General features: G+C 37.5%; 2 protein-coding genes across 6 annotated transcripts in view; one reads left to right on the top strand and one right to left on the bottom strand.

Moving 5' to 3' along the window:
* FAM117B (family with sequence similarity 117 member B) overlaps positions 1-12421 on the top strand; it is an 86604-nt gene extending 74183 nt beyond the window's left edge. The window contains exon 8 of the mRNA XM_073879944.1: positions 12238-12421. Coding sequence (XP_073736045.1) covers positions 12238-12328 — 91 coding nt within the window. The 3' untranslated portion in view covers positions 12329-12421. The remainder of the gene's footprint in view (positions 1-12237) is intronic.
* Positions 12422-12578: 157 nt separating this feature from the next.
* ICA1L (islet cell autoantigen 1 like) overlaps positions 12579-17831 on the bottom strand; it is a 43427-nt gene continuing 38174 nt past the window's right edge. For 4 of the 5 annotated variants that reach the window (XM_073879983.1, XM_073879981.1, XM_025850562.2 and 1 more), the window contains one exon: positions 12579-15761. In XM_073879983.1, coding sequence (XP_073736084.1) covers positions 15646-15761 — 116 coding nt within the window. In that variant the 3' untranslated portion in view covers positions 12579-15645. The remainder of the gene's footprint in view (positions 15762-17831) is intronic. The other variant, XR_012374596.1, reaches the window with a different exon arrangement.

The raw sequence follows: 17831 nt of genomic DNA, 5'->3' as shown, positions 1-17831 counted from the left end.
TGTGTAAAACTTTTGCTAGACATAGATACACATTAGGTTGTAAAGTAAAATCTTGTGAATCGGAATCAAAATGATTTGAAAAATACTGCTTTAGATACAGCTTTTGTTTTTTTAAGATTTTATTAATATTTGTCAGAGCACAAGCAGGCTGGGCAGCAAGGAGGGAGAAGCAGACTCCCCGCTGAGCAGGGAGACCAATGCGGGACTCGATCCTAGGACCCTGGGATCATGACCTGAGCCAAAGGCAGAGACTTAACCGACTGAGCCACCCAGGCGTCCCAGTACAGCTTTTGTTTATATGCCTTTGGGTTGGTTTGGTATCTTAACACAGAGATGAGACTAGAGTCTTTAAGGCATTGTTTCTAACTCCCTTTAATAAGTATCTCCAAATTGCTGGTTTTGTAGAAATAAAATACTCGTCTTTTCTGCAGTTCGCATCTTCCTCAAACTGAGAATTCACCTCCATATACTCCTTGTTTGATTTTGTACACTAGTATGGATTAGTTTTGCTAAGTCATTATGTTTTATAGATGACTCTCATGGAGTCTTCTCCATGTTATTTTTCTCCAAAGTTATTTTTGAGATCATTGGGATAATTCAGAGGAGGTGCAGAAAAAGCCTTGAATTTAGGGCCACAATTTGCAAAGCTCAGGTCATGGGATCTTGAGCAAAGAAGTCACCTTTCTGAGCTTCAGTTTTCTTATTGGTAAGATGAAGGGAATAGTGCTGCCCGGTAAGTGACTACTGAATTAAAATAGCTTAACTTAAAAAACTGGAAGCAAACACTTGTTATCTCCTTTATATTTTGTTAGTTAAGTTTATTCATGCCTTAAGAAAGCCAAAAGTTTTCAATCTTAGGAAATGGTCCCATGTAATTCATTTTAGCTTATAAAGTTATAATGCAATTAACCCTTGAACAACACAGGTTTTTTTCAATAAATACTGGAAAAATTTTTAAAGATTTTTGACGGTTTGAAAAATCTCACAGATGAACTGCATAGCTTAAAATTATAAAAAAAATTATGAAAGGTATCTGATGAATGCATAAAATATATGTAGATAGTCTATTTTATCATTTGCTACCATCAAATATACACAAATCTATTGTAAGTTAAAATTTATCAAAACTTAGTCGCACACACAACCATACATGGTGCCATTTGTAGTCAAGAGAAATGTAAACAAATGTAAAGATGCAGTATAAAATCATAACTGCATAAAATTTACTTTAGTACATAGTGTATTGCTATAGTAATTTTTCATATATACCTGTTCCTATTGCAGTAAGCTCAAGTGTTGAAAGTATCCTCTTAAAATGCTCTGTGACACTAATCATCACGAGCAGTTCATCTTTCCAGTAAATTGCATATGGCAGTAAAAAGTGATCTTGCAGTTCTCATGTATTTTTCATGTTTAGTGCAATACCATAAACCTTGAGTAACACCATGGGACCCATACAAAGTGCCACTAGATATGCTGGAATTTCTCCCAAGAAGCAAAGAAAAAAAAGTAGAATTGCTTGGTAATGTACCGTAGATTGAGATCTGAAGCTGCAGTAGCAACCATTTCAAGGTAAATTAATCCAGTATATGGACCATTGGAAAAAAAAAAAAAAAAGATGTGAAGCCATTGTAGCTACATCAGCAGACATGAAAACCTTGCAAAACACCTTTTCATCTTGTATTAAAAATGCAGCTTTTATGTGGGTGCAGAATTGCTGTAAGAAAGGCATACCTATAGACTAATATGAGAAAACCTGAAGTTATTATATGTCAAAGCAAAAAGAAAATGAAGGATCCAAAGCTGGAGAATTTAATGGCAGGAAAGGATGGTTTGATAATTTTAGGAAGTGGTTTGGCTTAAAAAATGTCAAGATAACAGAACACTTCTGATGACCAAGAGGCAGCAGATGAGTTCCCAGACGTCATTAAGAAAATAATCGATGAGAAAGGATATCTGCCTGAACAGGTTTTTAATGCAGATGAAAGTCCCCTCTTCTTGGGGGGGAAATGCCATTAAAAGACATTTAATAGGAAGAAAAGTGAGCACCAGGATTGAAGACAGAAAGAGATAAGCTAATTCCACTTTTTGTGCAAATGTAGTTGGATTTATGATAAGGATTGCCCTTCTCTATAAAGCTGCTAATCCCCAATCAAGGGAAAAGATAAATAGCAGCCAGTCTTCCGGTTGTGCAACAAGAAGGTTTGGACAATGAGAACTCTTTTTGGATTGGTTCCACTCATGCTTTGTCCCTGAAGTCAGGAAGTCCCTTGCCAATGAGGGACTGCCTTTTAAAGTTCTTTTGATATTGGACAATGCCTTCACCACCATAAGACCCCATGAGTTCAGCACCAAAGACATAAAAGTGGTCTTGCCTCCAAACACAGTGTCTCTAATTCAGCCTGTAGGGACATTTTTTTTTTTTTTAAAGATTTTATTTGTCAGAGAGCGAGATATGCTGAATAGCAGGGAGGGCAGCAGAGAGAGAGGGAGAAGCAGGCTCCCCGCTCAGCAGGGAGCACGATGTGGGGCTCGATCCCAGGACCCTGAGATCATGACCTGAACCGAAGGCAGACGCTTGACCCACTGAGCCACCTGGGCATCCCAAGGGACTTCTAAGGCTCATTACACACTGTACTGAATGGAAAGCATTGTCAACACCATGGAAGAGAACCCCAACAGAACATCATGAAAGGCTTGAAGGGTTATACCACTGAAGATGGATGGCATCACTGTTACAGAAAAAGCTGTGAAAGCCATGAAACCCAAAAGAATAAATTCCTACTGGAGAAAATTGTGTCTACCTGTTGCATATGACTTCACAGGACTTAGGACAGTCAATCAAGGAAATAATGAGAGATTGTGGATGTGGCAAAAGTGTGTGTGTGAAGAGTTTCAACAGATGGATCCTGGAGAAATTAAAGAGCTAAAAGACACCACGCGAGAGGAATTAATGAAAGATCTGAGGGAGAGGAGTGCTTCCGAACCAGTGCCAGACCATGAGGAAGGAGATGTAGAAGCAGCAGCGCCAGAAGACAAATTGACATTCAACAATGTAGCAGAAGGGTTCTGCTTATTCAAGACGACCTTTTGTGATACAGGCACTGAAACTAAAGCAGATGGTGGAAGGAGCCTTGATACCAAATAGAAATATTTTTAGAGAAACGGAAAAGCAAAATCAGAAATGACAGTGTATTTCCATAAAGTTGGCGCTGAGTGCACCTGCCCCCCCCGCCTCGTTGTCCCTCCTCTGCCGCCCCCGAGACCTGAGATCAGCCCCTCCCCCTGCTCCCCTGTCAACGTGAGGGTGAGGATGAAGACCTTTATGATGCTTCCACTTAATAGTAACTAATCAGTAGGGCATGCTGTTAATAAACTTAACTGTTGTGTATGTTGTATCTTCATGTGAAAACCTAGTAATTGTATGGCAGGAACTGCATGAGATTTTTGTGGCATCGTCATATTGCCTAAGTATTCATTGTGTAGAACGTCATGTGCAAGACTTCAAGTGGCTAGCCTGTCCTTACAGAGGCAGAAGGTGAGTGATATTTAATATAAAATTAATGTGTTAGTTTTGCTTTTTAACATTGTTTTCAAGAATTACATTACCATACAGTATGCGTCTCATACTGGAGCATATTGGAGCAACTGTGTCAGCCTGTCATCACAGGGAAGTGGTATTTTTTAAAAAGTACTGTTTCCACTATCATATTATGAATGACACTCCTACTTAATGTGTGCCATAAAAATAGAACAATCCATTCATTAGTGTACAGGCCAGGCCACTGTGGAGCAATCAGACTGATGCTGCTTCATTATCAGTGCACGAATTGTTATGCCTTTGAGTAAATATAAATTTCTTTTTCACATTATCTTCATTTTTGATGTCTGGTGTTAGTAATACAGGGCATCTACAGTGTCTTGTATAAGACTATTGATGTAGGTGCTGACAGTTGATTGAACTTGTAAACACATATCAATAAATTATAGCACAGTACTATAAATGTATCATCTCTTAATGTTTTCATTTCTCCAGCTTCATTCTAAGAATGCAGTATATAATATACATACAAAATGTGTTATTGGTAAGCCTTCTGGTCAATAGTAGGCTATTAGTAATTCAGTTTTGGGGGAATCAGAAGTTACACTCGGACTTTCAACTGTGTGTTGGGGGGATTGGCTAACCACCCTGCATTGTTTGAGGGACAACTGTATAGTCAAGGATATTGAGCTGAAATCATCTTAAAAATAGGTAACACTATTGATAGCTTACCCAGTACCAGGCACCTTATATGATAACCATTTACCCTAATCTTTACAATAACCCTATAAAGCCAAACACTGCTACTTTTACTATCTTATAGATGACCAGGTTGGAATTAGAGGAGCTCTTCATGGCCATCCAGGAAATGTCAAAGTCTGGCTTTGAACCAAGTCTGACTGTAGGACTCAAACACAAAGCCTTACTGCTACTTCCTCCATTACAGTGACATTAAATTAGGTGTTCAGTATCATTGCAGATTACGTGCCATTGAGCCATTGCCTTGTATCCTTTGCCATCTTCTTCATTACTTCAGCTACTGGCAGCTTGGTTCAGACGGTGAAGAGAAAGTATGCTAGTTAGACACCAGTTCCTTACCAGAGAAGTTACTGACATACATCCTCAAGCTGTTAGTTTTATGTTGCATAGCTGCAGAAGTTCCAGAGAAATATTTTAACTTGGGGAGCACAACTTTTAGAGAGGCAGAGCTGACTTCAATCACATTTTTGGTGGATTTTCTTTTAACCTGATCTTTGAGGAAAAAACTGATTTTTATTTATTTATTTATTTATTTATTTAATCAATCACAATACATGTACTCCTTAATCCCCATGTCCTATCTCCCCCATTCTTCCCACCCACATTCCTTCTGGTAACCATCAGTTCTTTGTAGTTAAGCCCCTGTTTCTTGGTTTATCTTTTTTCCCTTTTGATCATTTGTTTCTTAAATTCCACGTATAGGGGAGATCATACGGTATTTGTCTTTCTCCGACGGATTTATTTCACTTAGAATTATACTCTCTAGCTCCACGCATTGTTGTTGCAAATGGCGAGTTCATTCTTTTTTTATGGCTGAATAATGTTCCATTGTGTACACACACGGACACATATATACCACATCTTCTTTATCCATTCATCTATTGATGAATACTTGGGCTGCTTCCATGGTTTGGCTGTTGTTAATAATGCTTGCTATAAACATCGGGGTGTATGTATCTCTTTGAATTAGTGTTTTTGTATTTTTAGGGTAAATACACAGTAGTGTGATTACTGGATCATACGGTAGTTCTATTTTTAATTTTTTTAAAAGATTTTATTTATTTGACAGAGCGAGAGCACAAGTAGGCAGAGTGGCAGGCAGAGGGAGAGGGAGAAGGAGGCTCTCCGCTGAGCAGCCAGACGTGGGGCTCGATCCCAGGATCCCAGGATCATGACCTGAGCTGAAGGCAGACGTTTAACTAACTGAGCCACCCAGGCGCCCCCTATTTTTAATTTTTTGAGGAACCCCCATACTGTCTTCCACGGTGGCTGCACCAGTTTGCAGTCCCACCAGCAGGGCAGAGGGGTTCCTTTTTTTTCCACATCCTTGCCAAGGATGTTTGTTTCTTGTGTTTTTTATTTTAGTCATTCTGACAAATGTGAGATGGTATCTCATTGTGGTTTGGATTTGCATTTCCCTGATGATGAGTGATGTTGAGCCTTTTTCCATGTGTCTGTTGGCCATCTGGATGTTTTCTTTGGAGAAATGTCTGTTACGGGGTCCCTGGGTGGCTCAGTCGTTAAGCAGCTGCCTTCGGCTCAGGTCATGATCCTGGAGTCCCGGGACCCAGCCCCACATCGGGCTCCCTGCTCAGCGGGGAGTCTGCTTCTCTGTCTTCCTCTCCCCCCTCCCTGCTCACGCGCTCTCTCTCTCTAATAAATAAAATCTTAAAAAAAAATGTCTGTTATGTATCTGCCCATTTTTAAATTGGATTATTTGTGGGTATTGAATTTTGTAAGTTCTTTATATATTTTGGATACTAACCCTTTATCGGATATGACATTTGCAGATATCTTCTCCCATTCAGTAGGTTGCCTTTTAACTTAGTTGATTGTGTCCTGTCCTGTGTAGAAACTTTCTATTTTGATATAGTTCCAGTAGTTTTTATTTCCCTTGCCTCAGGAGATATATCTAGAAAAGTGTTGCTATGATCATTGTCCTTGAGATTACTGCCTGTGTTCTTTTCAAGTATTTTTATGGCTTCAGGTCTCACATTTAATCCATTTTTAGTTTATTTTTGTGTATGGTGTAAGAAAGTAGTCCTGTTTCTTTTTTTGCATGTTGGTGCAAGTTTCCCCAAGACCATTTGTTGAAGAGACTTTTTCCCATTGTATATTCATTCCTCCTTTGTCAAAGATTAATGATCAAATAATTGTGGGTTTTCTGTTCTATTCCATTGATCTGTTTTTTTATGTGAGTACCATATTGTTTTAATTACTACCACTTTGTAATGTAACTTGAAATTTGGAATTGTGATACCTCCAGTTTTTTCTTTTTCCAGATTACTTTGGCTATTCAAGGTCTTTTGTGGTTCCATACAAATTATAGGATTATTTGTTCTTTGAAAAATGCTGTTGGTATTTTGATAGGGATTGCATTAAATCTATAGATTGCTTTGGGTGGTATAGACATTTTAACAATATTTGTTCTTCCAACCCATAAACAGGGAATTTCTTTCATTAGTGTTTCATAGTTTTCAGAGTACAAGTCATTCACCTCTTTGGTTAAGTTTATTCCTAGATATTTTGTTGTTTTCAGTACAATTGTAAATGGGATTGTTTTCTTAATTTCACTTACTGTTTCACTATTAGTGTAGAAATGCAACAGATTTCTGTACATTGATTTTGTATCCTATGACTTTACCAAATTCATTTATCAGTTCTAATAGAGTTTTGGGGAAGTCTTTAGGGTTTTATATATATATATTTAGTATCATGTTATCTGCAAATAGTGAAAGTTTTACTTTCTTACCAATTTGGATGCCTTTTCTTTTTGTTGTCTGATTGCTGTGGCTAATACTATGTTGAATTAAAGTGGTGACAGTGGATATCTTTGTTTTGTTCCTGACCTTAGGGGAAAAGTTGTTTTTCACCATTGAGTATGATTTTAACTTGGTTTTTCATATATGGCCTTTATTATTTTGAAGTATGTTCCCTCTACACTTTGTTCAGGGTTTTTGTCATGAATGGATGTTGTACTTCGTCAAATGCTTTTTCCTGCATCTGTTGAAATGACTGTATCATTTTTATTCTTTCTCTTGTTTATGTGATGTATCATGTTGAGTGATTTGCAAATATTGAAACACCGTTGCAACCTGAGAATAAAATCCCACTTGATTATGGTGTATGATTTTTTAATGTATTGTTGCATTTGACTTGCTACTATTTTGTTGAGGATTTTTGCAACTATAATTCATGAGCGATATTGTCCCATAGTTACCTTTTTTGTGGTGTCTTTATCTAGTTTTGGTATCAGGGTGATACTGTCCTCATAGAATGAATTTGTAAGTTTTCCTTCCTCTTGTATTTTTTGGACTAGTTTGAGAAAAATAAGTATTAACTCTTTATATGTTTGTTAGAATTTGCCAGTGAAGGTGTCTGGTCCTGGACCTTTGTTTTTTGGGAGACTTCAAATTACTGATTCAGTTTCATTGCTGGTAATTGGTCTGTTCAAATTTTCTATTTCTTCCTGCTTTAGTTTTGGTAAGTATATGTTTCTAGAATTTTTTTTTTATTTCAATTCAATTAGCCAACATATAGTGCATCCTTAGTTTCAGATGTAGAGTTCAGTAATTCATCAGTTGCGTATAACACCCAGTGCTCATCACATTACGTGCCCTCCTTAATTGCCCATCACCAAGTTACCCCATCCCCCCCAACTCACCTCCCCTCCGGCAACCCTCAGTTTGTTTCCTATAGTTAAGAATCTCTCATAGTTTGTCTACCTCTCTGATTTCTTCCCAGTTTTCCCTCCCTTCCCCTATGATCCTCTGCACCATTTCTTATATTCCACATATGAGTGAAACCATATAATTGTCTTTCTCTGATTGACTTATGTCGCTCAGCATAATACCCTCCAGTTTCATCCACATCGAAGTAAATGGTAAGTATTCATCCTTTTGATAGCTGAGTAATATTCCATTGTATATATGAACCACATCTTCTTTATCCATTCATCTGTTGATGGACATCTGGGTTCTTTCCATAGTTTGGCTATTGTGGACATAGCTGCTCTAAACTTTGGGGTACAAGTACTCCTTTGGAGCACTACATTTGTATCTTCTTTTTTTTTCATTTTTTACCCTTTATTCTTTTTTTCTTGTTTTTTATCAACATAAAATGTATTATTTCTTTCAGGGGTACACATCTGTGATTCATCAGTCTTACACAATTCACAGTGCTCACCATAGTACCTACCCTCCCCAGTGTCCATCACCCAGCCACCCCATCCCTCCCAGACCCCTCCACTCCAGCAACCCTCAGTTTGTTTCCTGAGATTAAGAGTCTCTTATGGTTTGTCTCCCTCTGTGGTTTCATCTTGTTTCATTTTTCCCTCCCTTCCCCTATGATCCTCTCTCTTGTTTCTCAAATTCCTCACATCAGTGAGATCATATGATACTTGTCTTTCTCTGATTGACTTATTTCGCTTAGCATAATACCCTCTAGTTCCATCCACGTTGTTGCAAATGGCAAGATTTCGGGGTTTTTGATGGCTGCATAATATTCTATTGTATATATATACACCACATCTTTATTCATTCATCTGTTGATGGACATCTAGGCTCTTTCCATAGTTTGGTTTTTGGATATTGCTGCTGTAAACATTGGGGTGCATGTACCCCTTCGGATCACTACATTTTTATCTTTGGGGTAAACACCCAGTAGTGCAATTGCTGGGTCATAGGGTAGCTCTATTTTCAACTTTTTGAGGAACCTCCATACTGTTTTCCAGAGTGGCTGCTCCAGCTTGCATTCCCACCAACAACATAGGAGGGTTCCCTTTTCTTTCTCCACATCCTCGCCTACATCTGTTGTTTCCTGACTTAATTTTAGCCGTTCTGACTGGTGTGAAGTGGTATCTCATTGAGGTTTTGATTTGGATTTCCCTGATGCTGAGCGATGTTGAGCACTTTTTCATGTGTCTGTTGGCCATTTGGATGCCTTCTTTGTAGAAATATCTGTTCATGTCTTCTGCCCATTTCTTGATTGGACTATTTGTTCTTTGGTGTTGAGTTTGATAAGTTGTTTATAGATTTTGGATACTAGCCCTTTGTCTGATATGTCATTTGCAAATATCTTCTCCCATTCTGTCTTTTGGTTTTGTTGACTGTTTCCTTTGCTGTGCAGAAGCTTTTCATCTTGATGAAGTCCCAATAGTTCATTTTTGCCCTTGCTTCCCTTGCCCTTGGTGATGTTTCTAGAAAGAAGTTGCTGCAGCTGAGGTTGAAGAGGTGTTCTCCTCAAGGATTTTGATGGATTCCTGTCTCACATTTAGGTCTTTCATCCATTTTGAGTCTATTTTTGTGTGTGGTGTAAGGAAATGGTCCAGTTTCATTCTTTTGCATGTGGCTGTCCAATTTTCCCAACACCATTTGTTGAAGAGAATTTTTTCCATTGGATATACTTTCCTGCTTTGTCAAAGATTAGTTGACCATAGAGTTGAGGTACATTTGTACCTTCTTTATTTTTCTAGAATTACCCATTTCTTCTAGGTTGTCTAATTTGTTGGCATATAGGTTTTCATAATATTCTGTTACAGTTGTTTGCATTTCTCTGGTGTTGGTTATTATTTCTCCTCTTAGTGATTTTTATTTGGGTCCTCTTTCTGTTTCCATGAGTCCTCCTAGAGTTTATCAATTTTGTGATCTTTTCAAATAAATAGCTCCTAGTTTCATTGATCTGTTCTATTGTTTTTTTAGGTTTTTTTTAAAGATTTTATTTATTTGAGAGAGAGAGTGTGTGTGTGTGTGTGTGTGTGTGCACAATCAGGGTGAGTGGCAGGCAGAGGGAGAGGGAGAAGCAGACTCCCTGCTGAGCAGAGAGCCCGATGTGGGGCTCGATCCCAGGACCCTAGGATCATGACCTGAGTCAAAGGCAGACAGTTAACCTGACTGAGCCACCCAGGCGCCCCTGTTTTTTTAGTTTTTATATCATTTATTTCTCCTCTAATCTTTATTTCCTTCGTTTGCTAGGTTTGGGTTTTATTCTTATTTTTCTAGCTCCTTTAAGTGTAAGGTTAGGTCATTTTGAGATTATTCTTGCTTCTTGAGGTAGGGCCCGTATTGCTCTAAACTTCCCTTTTAGAGACACTTTTGCTGCATCCCAAATATTTTGGACCATTGTGTTTTTATTTTCATTTGTTTCCATGTAATTTTTTATTTCTTCTTTGATTTCCTGGTTGACCCATTCATTGTTTTAGTAGCATGTTATTTAATCTCCATGTATTTGTGCTCTTTCCATATTTTTCTTGTGGTTGATTTCTGGTTGATTTCATAGCATGTGGTCAGAAAAGATGCATGGTATGACTTTAATTTTTTTGAATTTGTTGAGACTTGTTTTGTGGCCCTGTATGTGATCTCTTCTGGAGAATGTTCCATGTGCATTTGAAAAGAATGTATTCTTCTGTTTAGTATGGAATGTTCTGAATGTTAAATCTATCTGGTCCAGTGTGTCATTCAAAACCAGTTTCCTTGTTGATTTTCTGTTTGGATGCTCTGTCCATCGATGTGAGTGGGGTGTTAAAGTATTACTATTGTATTACTGTCAGTTATTTCCTTCATGTTTGTTATTAACTATTTTAGGTATTTATGTGCTCCCATGTTGGATGCATAAATATTTACAATTGTATCCTTTTTTTTTTTTTAAAGATTTTATTTATTTGAGAGAGAGAGAGAGCGCACAAACAGGGGTAGGGGCAGAGGGAGAAGCAGGCTTCCCGCCAAGCAGGGAGCCCGATGTGGGACTATCCCAGGACTCTGGGACCATGACCTGAGCTGAAGGCAGACGCTTAACCGACTGAGCCACCCAGGCGCCCCCACAATTGTTCTATCTTCTTGTTGGATTTTCCCCTTTATTATTACATAGTGTCCTTCTTGGTCTTATTACAGTCTTTGTTTTAAAGTCTAGTTTGTCTGGGGGAGCCTGGTTGGCTCAGTTGGAAGAGCAAGTGACTCTTGATCCTTGGGGTCATGAGTTTGAGCCCCATGGTGGGTGTAGAGATTACTTAAATAAACTAAAAAAAAAGTAAGTCTAGATGTTTGATAGAAGTACTACTACCCCAGCTTTGACATTCAGTTGCATGATAAATATTTCTCCATCCCCTCACTTTCAAAATTTAGGTGTCTTTTAGTCTGAAATGAGTCTCCTGTAGGCAGTATATATATGGATCTGGTTAAAAGTAATTTTTTAATCTTAATTTGGTATGCTCATTTCAGACAGAAGACAAAATAAAATCACCTGAATCACAATTTAATTTATATGTGAGGCCAAAAGCACTATAAAATAATATATAATGTTAATATATAATGTTAATAGTGGTTATTTTGGGTGGTAGGGTTGTGGATGATTTTTCTTAAACAAGAGAGTATTACTTTGAAATGGGAAAAAGGAAACTTTTTTTCTTTAATGTAAAAACATGCACTCCAAAATCTTACCTATGAAAACCCCCAGGGGCTCCTGGGTGGCTCAGTCAGTTAAGCATCTGCCTTTGGCTCAGGCCATGATCCCAGGGTCCTAGGATCGAGTCCCACATCGGGCTCCCTGCTTGGCAGGGAGTCTGCTTCTCCCTCTGCCCCCCAACCCCCGCTTGTGTTCTCACTCTCATGCTCTCTCTCAAATCAAACAAACAAACAAACACACACCACCCAGATCTCCTTTTTTGTATTTTACTCTTTGGATGTTGATTGGTTATTTATACCACTGAATGAAGAACCATGTTTCAACTTTAAATGCCAAGGACAGTTTTTAATTCAACTTTTTAGTCTCTTTAAATGGCACATAAAAAAGGAGATATCTTATGGTTGGCATATTAAGGTGACCCATCCTGTTCAATAGGTTTTTATTGCCATATTTAAACACCTTACCATTGTATGTGTTTTACGTGCATTACTTTCAATACTGTTGAATTAATATTTTTAAAGTTTGTATTTCCTTCCTAGTTTAATTTCAGTATCCCAAGATTCCGGGGCCACTTCATTGCTCAAGGTAAGAAAACACAGGGCCCTGCCAGTACTATGGAAGAAGATATAAACTAGATTGATTCTGGCTTTTCATTCCTGCCTTCAGTAAATCAGGTTAAATACTATGCTTATATTTCACTGGTTATTGTTTCTAGGCTCAAATTTTTAATATTTGATGGTTTGTATTTTGTTTGCATTGCACAAAGTACTTTACACAAAGTACTTGTGTAAGTGTTTACACAAAGAACACATTCTGTTATTTCCCATATAACGTCCCTTCTGTATGAAGTAAGTTAAAAAGAATCAGTCTCACAAAGATATTAATTGCCTTGGTTTTATTTTCATTCTGTGTTACCTGTATCATTTCAGACTACCTTTTACTACTATGGTCCTGAGGTAAAACCCAAATTTTTGAATAGGTTAACAATAATTGGATTTGTATTGATATTGAGTACTTTAAGAAATCAACTTTTTTGTTTTATGCCATCTTGTAATCTTTATTAAAAGAGGCTCAGAAAAAGAGAGCACAAACTTCCTTTGTTCTTATGCTGTAAGACCTCTACATTTCCAGATGGTCTATATAGATAGTTATGTGAAATAAATATCCATAGTTGAAATACAAACACTGAATTTCATTGTGCAAATACAGAAACCTATTTTTTTTTAAAAATACAGTTCGTTTCTAACCATATCAGAGCTCTGTTTTACAATTAATGAAAGATTTCAAAAAATACAAAGTTACACCAGTCTGATCTTAATATGCCCTGGTATTCCTGTCTCACTTGTAAAGTGGTCATAAGAAAGATTAGACAAATTTTAGTTCTTCTGGGGCTTTTCTAAGGTTAAATGCATTCTTATTTGGTAATAAAAAGTAGGAGATATTATTTTCCCCCATTTAATATAAAAACATCCCATTTACTTTGTAAGAGTTCTCAGCCTACCTCTCGTTAAGGTTAATTTATTTCTTATTGAATGTTTTATCTAAATTTAGACAAATAGCAACTGATCACCTTTCTGTTCTGTGTTTATCATGTCTTTCCTTCAATCCCTACTGAATAAGTGGTTTTTTTCCCCTATTAGCAGTCTAGGTGTAATATAGCCAGATTTCTGTTTCTGGCCTCTAAATGACTGAACTTCAAATAATTAATCTTGAAAAAATATGGTTACCTTCATTTTAATAACAAAGTTTTCAAGGTGCTCTTCAAAAATGGAGTTGTTAGATTTGTTGAAATTATAACTTAACTTACTAAGACAGTTAATGTGCTTTTGGATTAAATGGGCAACTACATACTCAGAAGAAATGTTACGAGAATCTAAGAACTGAATAATAAAAATCTATTGTGTGTTTCTATTTTTTTTTTTTTTGAGGACTTTTGTTCTTTGGAAATTGAGGGCAATGTGAATACATTGATAGTCTGGGATTCGGGCTTCTGGCCTGGAAAGATCAGTGGTTTTTCTCTGTGTTTGGGTTTTATTTGTTTATTCGGGATAACGGACTATGCATGCATGTGAAGGAGATACAGAAATATTTTGTGAACTAATTATTAGTGAAAAAATTAATGAAAGAAAAACGGCACAAGCTCAAGATACAAAGTTAGCATTATTTTTGAAGTATTCAAAGTTGAGAGAGCAGAGTCACCATAGGTACAGAATTTAGATTGTAGCATTATTTTTGAAGAAGTATTCAAAGTTGAGAGCGCAGAGTCACCATAGGTACAGAATTTAGATTGTAATTATGAATCACAATCCTTGGTGACTGAATCTTCTGGAGAATTTCACTGAATAAAAAGGAAGAGGTAAAAAATGCTTCTGACTGAAAGGATAACGAAAGAAATAGGAATAAGCATGAAAAGACTACATAACCTTTTCCTGAGTCATTCATTGCTTCTGATCCTCAGATAAGGTCTTGCCAGCCTAGGTGGTACTGCCCCCCACCAGTGATTTCCTGGAGGGCTCGGGGGCAGTTCCAATTATAGCTAGGCCAGAGTGCTGTGCATGGAGGTGGACTGCACTTTACCCACTCTGGTGTAGTCCCCAAAAATGTTCTATTTACAGTGACTCAGACATTACAAGCCATTCTCTTATAAACAATAAATAAGCCTGTTGAAAACTGGGAGCACATGAAAACTGCCGTGAACACCTTAGTTAAAATGTTCCCTTATGGATGTGTAATGGACTGGATGACAAAAATAAGACACCTGGAGAACTGCCTCAAATCTAAAGGATGGTCAAGAAAAAAGAGCAGGAAATTGATATGTATATACAGTGGCTATGGGTTCACTGGCTTACACTAACTTCCCTCCAGTAAGGGTAACAATTTTTCCTCAGTCATCAAATAGAGCCTTAGATGATGTCACCCACAGAAAGGGAAAAGTGGAAAAATAAGACCCTTTCTGATTGATCATGTGGAACCTTCTATGACTGCCAGAAAAGTAATCTGGATTAAATCGTGTCAAGAAATAGGTTATAAATGTACAAATATGTACAAGGATAAGCTTAGAATTTTTCCCTCATTCAGAGAGAAGTTTCTGGATAATTTCAGGAATACTACTGCCCGTTGCTTAGGGATTGTCCTCCCCTTTTCAGAAAGAATATGAATACTGTATATTATGGTAACAATGTGTGAAAAACCAGGCCTGAAGACACCTGTACAATGTCTTGGACATTCTTGTGGTTTAGGAGACAGGTTTATGAGTTTCTGCAGAGGATAGGTTTAGCAAACGAATCATCCTGCTATTTTCCCATGAAAACTCAATAATGGAATTGAGGGGTATCCATGATTTTCTATGAAGGAAAAAAACTAAGTAATATTACATTTTAGCCTCCAAGTGGAGAAAAGCACCAAGTTTCTCTGTGATTTCATTAAAGCAAACTGAGTTCTCAAATCTTACTCTACTTTTCTAACTAAAGACAAAACTGTTCTGGTTCTAGTGTTATTTTCCACAACAGAAAACTCCCCCTGCTATGGTTTTATTTAAAAACCAACCCCAAATCACAACCAAATTTACATGCTGTCTTTATCCACATACAGAATTCTCACAGCCAGCAAGGCAACTTACACATAAAAGGCTTTCCAAAGAAGTAAGCCCAATTCCTTATTTACAGAAGTATTCCTAATTATTATTTTGAAATAAATTTTGGTATCTGTTTCAGACTCAATGGTTCATAATATTTTCCACATATCAACAGCTGCAAATCCAAGATATTAAAGAAATACTTAATCTATTCAAATGTAGTCCTTACCATCTCTTTAAAGTTGGCTGAAAAGTGTTAGATACACAAACACGATGCTTTTGTGTATGGGTTACAATATAAACTCCTTTCCACAAAGGCAATATGTTGTAAAATTGATGTTTCAAGGCCACTGAAGTGACGACATAGTTTCAGTCAAGCATTAAGAAGTTCATCATCTGAGTGTCCAATAGCATCTGGGTTTGAAAGTGGATCCAAGTCTGCAAATAGATTGAACCAGGCTGACATGTCTTGGTTACCATTGTTGGGAGCTATTAAAGAAGAAAAGACACATTGAAGAGTCTCAGGTTTTTAAAATCACATTACTGTACAATTTACATGATTTTACTTTTTTCTTTTTAAATGCCAGATACTTCTACTTTGTTCTCCTGGGATCCTAGCTTTTATTTTTAAGATTTTATTTATTTGAGAGAGAGAGAGCACAAGTGAGGGCAGGGGAGTGGCAGGCACAGGGAGAGGGAGAAGCAGACTCCCCACAAAGCAGGGAGCCCGATGCAGGACTCAATCCCAGGACCCTGGGATCATGATCTGAGCCGAAGGCAGACGCTTAACTGACTGAGTCACCCAGACGCCCCTCCTTGATAATTTTGAAAAGCTAATAATGTAGGTACCTTGTGCTTTGCTGAGGCCCTTCTATGTAAGTAATTTTATGTTGCTCTGAGAAATGATTAAAAGTGAACAGGCAGGCAGTAATAGTATTAGAAACACCGATAATTTATAGAAGTCTCTCAGGTACATTTCAAAAGTAAAAGTAACCTTTGTTCCTATAAAGTAGGAACATTACATTTATAAACTTGGTGCTTAAAATCTATTATAAAATATTAAACATGAGGGGAAGAAAATCCTTCTATCACATTAACATACCCAACAGTTCTCATTTCAGTTTACAGTTGTCTTTTCCATGTGCATTTTACAAATTTTTGATATGTATTTTATGGAATGCATTGTGTCTCAGATACAACTTCCTGTTAACCAACTCCCTCTCTCCTCCCTGTGGAGACTGGAAAATCCCATGTATCAGTAGTCTACAGGTTGTACTGTGCCAGAGATTTCAAGGATATACATTTAGGCTGAAGGCTAAAACTAGTAAAAGAATGCACAATGGCACAGTGAGTCATCTCAGAAGGCTAGGCTCTTGAGGGTTGAGGGGTCCAGTAGCAGCACTGAGACCCAGAGAACAATCTAAAGACCTAGATATGATATGAGAGACACAAGGGGCAGAGAATGGAAGGCAGTCATACTCAGAAGAATCTAAGGCAACCCTCTTTTACAAACATGGTTTCCCACTTTCTGCAGGTCAGAGGGCTGTAGTTTGTACTGTGGGGATTCCAAGCCTTAAAGAGCAGGGAGAATGAAAGGCTTCTCTGTGTGTCCACTTCTATTTCTAGGAGCCCCAAGTTAGTGATACCCACACAAGTTGTGGCCTTGAGTCCTCAGCACACTACCTGTTAATAAGTAATAATGGGCAAGTCATTTAACCTCACATTTAACCTCTTATTTCCTCATCTGTAAAGTAATAATCATTTAGCATTAAATCAGGATACCTGAGAGGGAACAGGAGGCCTATTAATAATTATGCTGGGGTGCCTGTGTGGTTCAGTTGGGTAAGCATCTGACTCTTGATTTTGGCTCAGGTCATGATCTCAGGCTTGTGAGATCCAGCCCTGCATCAGGCTCCATGCTCAGCAGGGAGTCTGCTTCTCTCCCTCTTCTCCTTCTGCCTCGCCCCCCCACCATGCTCACTTGCTTTCTCTCTCAAAATAAATAAATAAAATCTTTTTTAAAAAATGATGCTGGAAGAAGCAAAAATCTCAAGCAACCTTACACCTAAAGGAGCTGGAAAATGAACAAAACCCCAAGCCAGTAGAAGGAAATAATGAAGATTAGACTAGAAATTAACAAAACAGAAACCAAAAAAATAATAAAACAGGTCAAACCAGGAGCTGGTTCTTTGAAAAGATCACAAAATTGATAAACCTTTGGCCAGACTTATCAAAGGACTCAAAATCAGAAATGAAAGAGAAGAAATAAACACCACAGAAAGGATTCTAAGAGACCATTATGAAAAATTATATGCCAACAAACTGGACAACCTAGAAGAAATGGATAAATTTGTAGAAATATATAATCTCCCAAAACAATCAGGAATAGGAAATTTTGAACAGACCAATTCCTAGAGATGAAATTGAATCAGTAATTTAAAAAAAATCCCAACAAACAAAAAGTCCAGGACCAGATGCCTTCACTGGCAAAGAGTTAATACCTATTCATCTCAAACTGTTCCAGAAAATACGAAAGGAAGGGAATCTTCCAAATTCATT

The sequence above is a fragment of the Callorhinus ursinus genome, unplaced genomic scaffold (genome assembly GCF_003265705.2).
Source record: "Callorhinus ursinus isolate GAN/ISIS: 27379988/994484 unplaced genomic scaffold, GSC_fseal_2.0 scaffold2, whole genome shotgun sequence".
Taxonomy (NCBI): Eukaryota; Metazoa; Chordata; class Mammalia; order Carnivora; family Otariidae; genus Callorhinus; species Callorhinus ursinus.
The sequence above is the reverse complement of the archived record's forward strand: the minus strand, read 5'-3'. Positions and strand labels throughout refer to the sequence as shown.